At 40.9% G+C, this 5,899-nt stretch overlaps 1 protein-coding gene across 1 annotated transcript; it reads right to left on the bottom strand.

Moving 5' to 3' along the window:
• Positions 1-585: 585 nt before the first annotated feature.
• Positions 586-3,441, bottom strand: si:ch211-133l11.10 (rho-related GTP-binding protein RhoU). Its single transcript, XM_027178954.2, has 3 exons — positions 2,897-3,441; positions 2,673-2,731; positions 586-1,680 (listed from the first exon to the last, which is right to left on the bottom strand). The coding sequence occupies exons 1-3, from the start codon at positions 3,117-3,119 to the stop codon at positions 1,216-1,218; spliced, it is 747 nt and encodes a 248-aa protein (XP_027034755.1). The 5' UTR covers positions 3,120-3,441; the 3' UTR covers positions 586-1,215.
• Between the last annotated feature and the right edge of the window lie 2,458 nt (positions 3,442-5,899).

Here is a 5,899-nt window from a genome sequence, read left to right as displayed (position 1 = left end):
GAACCACTAAACAACTGGCAACATGTTACTTATTGGATGTAGGTTAAAAGGTCTTCTTTGTTGACTTTATACTGAAGTCAGGCTTAATGTGCAGGGAACAGGTGGAGAGCGATGTTAACAGATCCTTCCAGAAGTAAACCAAAACCACCATCTGTCTTTTAATTCCCACCAGGTGGCCCCTGTCTGGTTCCATTACAGGATGAACCGTACAGCAGCAGCGGCATCGGCAATGAAGACGCTTTCAGGATTTTTCAGACAGGATCACGTCTGAGAAACCCAGATCTACACACAGCCAAAATGGGTGTGTTTATCCAAAACACTATTTTCCAACCTGCTCAGGATCCAGACTTGCTCTGCTAATATACTGTTGTGGAATTTGTTTAGCACCTCATTAACTATAAATACGAATATCTGTACTGAACTGAGTGAGCTGTAAAACCTCACTAGAAGCCTGAATGAACCACCAGAACACGATTAGATCTAGAAGTTAGGAAGTTCATCCAGTCATATCATTTCACTAGTGTCCAAAAAGCACGTTTAGTCACATTTGAAAATGTAATCAATGACTGATTCAAGAGTCAGTGGCTTGATTTGTATTTTAATACATAATAAAATGAAGTATAATTCGACATCATGTTAATGACACTTTCATTCAAACAGAGAGTAAATTGTGGAGATTTAAGTGTCTAAGTTTCATCAACAATGTGTACAAGCACCTTCTCCGGTATATTTTTCTCACAAATGAAATATTCACAAAACTGAGCAAAAAAAAAACCCAAAACCAAAACAAAAAACAAAAAAAAACAACAAAGCATGAAAGTAGTAGGTTATAATATTTCATAACAAACAACATGGATAAAACACGAATGTCACTAATATCTCAGATTTAGGTGGTCATCAGTAACAAAGTGAATTATTTGTGTAACTAATTGTTATATTAAATCAGTTTATTTAGATAAATATCTATCTTCTGTAGCTTTACCTTAATAAAGTTTAGAAACACAGTAAAGCACAATGCAAAGCAGTGAAGCATTTAACAGTGTTCCAAAGCCTCTTGCATCATACATCACTTGCATCATAAACATTGCATCACCGCCAACGTCGGTGTGAGCGTTAAAACTATTCTGAGAACAAACTGTTGTCATGTCATATCTGCTCTATAATCACAGTGTGCTGCAAAATATGGTAGAGAAAACCAAGCTTTCCACAACGTCCTCACATGAAACAGCTGAGCTTTTTCCACCAGGCCTGTGAGAGTTGTCTGAGCTTTTCAGGTGTTTTGTTCCTCACCATCACCCTCCGCCTCAGCCCCTTCGGCTGCTCCTTGTGCTCTAAACTGACCATGATGGCTGTGTCAAAAACTGCCTTGAGGTTTTTCTGCGTTAAAGCCGAGCACTCTGCGAATGCACTGACCCCAAGGCTGCGGGCGACCAGCCTCGCTTCTTCTACACTTATGGGCCGTTCCTGCTGCCGTGCAAGCTGGATGAGGACCTGCACGTCCTCTCGCAGGTCGGACTGCGTCCCCACTAGAACCAAGGGGGCCACCGGGTGCAAGCGGTGCACTTCAGGAGCCCAGCGCTCCCTCACACTGTGGAAAGAGGACGGTGCGACGATGCTGTAGCATAGCAGAAAAACATCAGCATCACGGTAACAGAATGGGCGCAGACACTCCAGGTCATCCTGCAGGGGGTGCCACAATGATTAAAATAACTTGTACAACAATTGTAGTATGTTTAACAAACAGAGCAAACATTTAACGGTATTTAATTTACAATGACTCCGTCCAGGGTGTATCCTGACTCGATGCCCGATGACGCCTGAGATAGGCACAGGCTCCCCGTGACCCGAGGTAGTTCGGATAAAGCGGTAGAAAATGAGTGAGAGAGTGAGTGAGTAATTTACAATGTGAAAGAAGCACGTGGTCATGTTAGCGCCCTCTGCTGCCTCTGAGGTTAACTACAACGAAAAGTCTATGATGAATGATGAGCGGCACTGCATCCTCCTGTGGGCGGAGCTACGTTCAAGGCAGCAAAATTGTAAACATAAGCTAGCTAGTTAGATTTAAAGTACAATGTAATACTGAATGCAGTTTATTAAGACAAATCTTCTTCTTCATCTGATTATTATTATCATCATCATCATAATCATCATCATTATCATTATTTGTACTATTATTATTATTATTATTATTATTATTATTATTATTAATATTAATATTAGTACAGGCCAGGAAAGGCCAATTTAAAAATGTCCAGTCACACCTTTAATCTACAATAACAACAAAAAACTCTCTGGATGTCAATTTAAAGAAGAAACAAGTAACTTTTATGACAATATTGTGTATTACATTCCCTTCTCCTGAATATGACTTTTTTTTTTAAGATATCAGCTTCATATGCACAAATTCTGTCATGCTGCTGTTAAATACTGCTCTTTTACTTTAAATGAGCTGCTTTTTTCTTAACACTCCTTTAAGGCTTGCTCAGAGTCAGAAAGCAGTTCTAAGTCCTCTGCCTAATCCCGATCACCACGTGAGGCTTACAGACTCATCTTTACAGACCCATCTTTGTTTTCTAACGTAATATACACATTTATTCATCTGACCCAGAAATCCAAGTATGTTTATTGGTACAAGAGGAACAGAGAGAGAGATTGATTGTGGGTTGTCCCACCTGTCCGGCCGTGTCACAGAGATGAAGCTGTACTGGTCTTCCATCCACATCCACCGTCACTGGAAGATAAAAACACTCAGCTGAGCACGTGCTGCACGTGCATAACTCCCGGTGTTGTGTAATGAAATGCATTAAATCTGTACCCGATCCAGGAACCGTAACCTGACATGTTTTTAAATGATGTTGTGTGTAGAGCGACAGAAAGAAAGGAGGCTCGTGCTGACCTGTAAAGTTGTCAAAGGCGGTGGGCACGTGCTCCGCCGGGTATCCGTTCGTGGTGTAGCTCACAATCAGGCTGGTCTTGCCTACATCTCCGTCCCCTACAAGTACGCACTTCACGGTAGCATCCGGTGTAGAACCAGAGCGCCAGCGCGTGCGGTCCAGTGACGCTCTCGGTGGAACCGGGGGCGCGTGCTCGGAGTTAGAGTGCCGATAACGAGCTGTCATTTCTCACGCATGCATTCGATAACCATATGGTATCGATAACTAAATGTCGCCCTTTTTGGTGTCACATAAACGACAAAAAAGTAAGTTTTTTGCTTCTTAAATGAAATGGGGCGCGAGACGCACCTGCCGTGCCGTCCGTCGTCGTGGTTACGGAGTCACGTCTGCACGCGACTCTGCGGCTGATTGACACGTTTCCGCATCTGCTGGCTACAAAGTGCATAAACGGGATTAATGACGCGCCACATGGGGACCAGAGCAGAAACTAAAGCGTCTCCACACCGGCTGCTGGGTTTATAGGCTTCACATCCGAGGTTCTGGGTTACTTTATTATTACTATTATTATTATTATTATTATTTTTAAAGCAGCTTTAAACATGTCATTCTGAACCATTCTAATAGTCCACGTGGACTAATAAACACTTTATTGGGATCCGTTGTTAATGCCAAAAAAGTACAATGAACCGAGAGCATCTTTGCACTTTAACCCTCGTTATAATGGCCAAGAACTTTGAATATACATGATTATGCAAATGTTGGAAACACCCACATGTCTTCCTGTGATCTTAAATAGGCTAATCTTTCATTCACATCATAAAGCCACAAAATACCAGGTCGACATTCATTTATTCTACATGTCTAACACTGAGCTATGCTTTCAGCGACAAGTCACGCTAGAAATGTTCAAATCTTTGCATTAAATTAGTTGACACTTAAAAATTCAAACCAGTGGCTAGCTTGATTCCTCCAAACAAATCTCACACTTTAATTCCCACCTTGTGATTCGTTCTCATTCATATGTATGACTTAATATGTCATAAATACACAACTTTATATATGTCATATACAAACTGTCATTAAAAGTGTATAGAGACAAATAAGACAAAACAGTTAGCTAGAAAACAAAGCTAACGTGATGTCAGAACTGTTACATGTAAAACAAACCCATTATATATGTATATCGTCGTATGCAAAAGTTTAGGAACCCCTGACAATTTCCATGATTTTCATTCATAAATAATTGGGTGTTTGGACCCGCAATTTCATTTTGATCTATTGATCTAACTGAAAGTCACAGTAATATGTCAGTAGTGAAATGAGGTTTATTGGATTAACAGAAAATGCACAATATGCATCAAAACGGAAATAGACAGGTGCATAAATTTGGGCACCCCAACAGAAAAATCACATCGATATTTAGTAGAGCCTCCCTTTTCAGAAATAACAGCCTCAGGATGCTTCCTTTAGCCTGTACTGAGTGTCTGGATTCTGCATGAATGTATTTTGGATCATTCCTCCTTATGAAACATCTCCAGTTCAGTTGGTTTGATGGTTACCGAGCATGGACAGCCCGCTTCAAATCACCCCACAGATGATCAATGATATTCAGGTCTGGGGACTGGGACATCCGTTCCACAACATTGTACTTGTTCGTATGCATAAATGACCCAGTAGATTTTGAGCAGTCTTTTGGGTCGTTGTCTTGTTGAAATATCCAGCCCCGGGGTAACTTCAACTTTTTTGACATTATTCTCAAGAATCTGCTGATATCGAGTGGAATCCATGCAACACTCAACTTTAACCAGATTCCCAGTACCGGCACTGGCCACACAGCCCCACAGCATGGTGGAACCTCCACCAAAGCTTACTGTGGGTACTGTAGCAAGTGTTTTTCTTGGAATGCGGTGTTCTTTTGCTAGCATGCATAACGCCCCTTGTTATGACCAAATACTGTAACTCAATCTTTGTTTCATCACTCCACAGCACTTTATTCCAAAATGAAGCCGGCTCGTCCACATGTGTGTTTGCAGACCTCAAGTGACTCCGTTTGTGGCATGTGTTCAGAAAAGGCTTCACTCTCCCATACAACTTCACCTTGTGCAAAGTGCACTGACTTGTTGAGCGATGCACAGTGACACCATCTGCAGCATGTTGATGTTGTAGGTCTCTGGAGGTGGTCTGTGGGCTGTTTTTGACCGTTCTCACCATCCTTCACCTCTCCGATATTTTACGTAGCCTGCCACTTCTGGCCTTAACAAGAACCGTGCCTGTGGTCTTCCATTTCCTCACTATGTTCCTCACAGTGGACACTGACAGCTTAAATCTCTGCCATAACTTTTTGTAGCCTTCCCCTAAACCATAATGTTGAACAATCTTTGTTTTCAGGTCATTTCAGAGTTGTTTTGAGGCCTCCATGTTGCCACACTTCAGAGGAGAGTCAAAGAGAACAACAATGTGCAATCGGTCACCTTAAATACCTTTTCTCATGATCGGATGCACTTGTCTATGAAGATCAAGCCTTAATGAGACACCAAACCAATTGTGTGTTCCAGTTAATCAGTGCTAAGTAGTTTCAGGTGTTCAAATCAACAAAATGGCAAGGGTGCCCAAATTTATGCACCTGTCTAATTTCGTTTTGATGCCTATTGTACATTTTCTGTTAATCCAATAACAGCATAGCTCAGTGTCAGACATGTAGAAAAAAATGAATGCTGACCTGGTATTTTGTGGCTTTATGATGTGAATGAAAGATTAGCCTATTTAAAATATTTCTATATAAGATATATTTGTATATTATATATGTAAATTATATATATATAGTATATAAGCTAGTTCACTTCTACAACTTCTTATCGTAAATAAAAACAACAACGTCCCTGGACAGACCAGACCACAAGCAACTCAACACAATTGACTTTAAAACGTGAATGTAGGAAAATATCACAAACATCCAAATATATTTAATGCTCCCTAATGGATTTTATTGTTTTTCTGGTAGTCTG

This window comes from Tachysurus fulvidraco, chromosome 18 (assembly GCF_022655615.1).
Source record: "Tachysurus fulvidraco isolate hzauxx_2018 chromosome 18, HZAU_PFXX_2.0, whole genome shotgun sequence".
NCBI lineage: Eukaryota > Metazoa > Chordata > Actinopteri > Siluriformes > Bagridae > Tachysurus > Tachysurus fulvidraco.
Note: the sequence above shows the minus strand (reverse complement) of the source record. Positions and strands in the feature narration are given on the sequence as shown.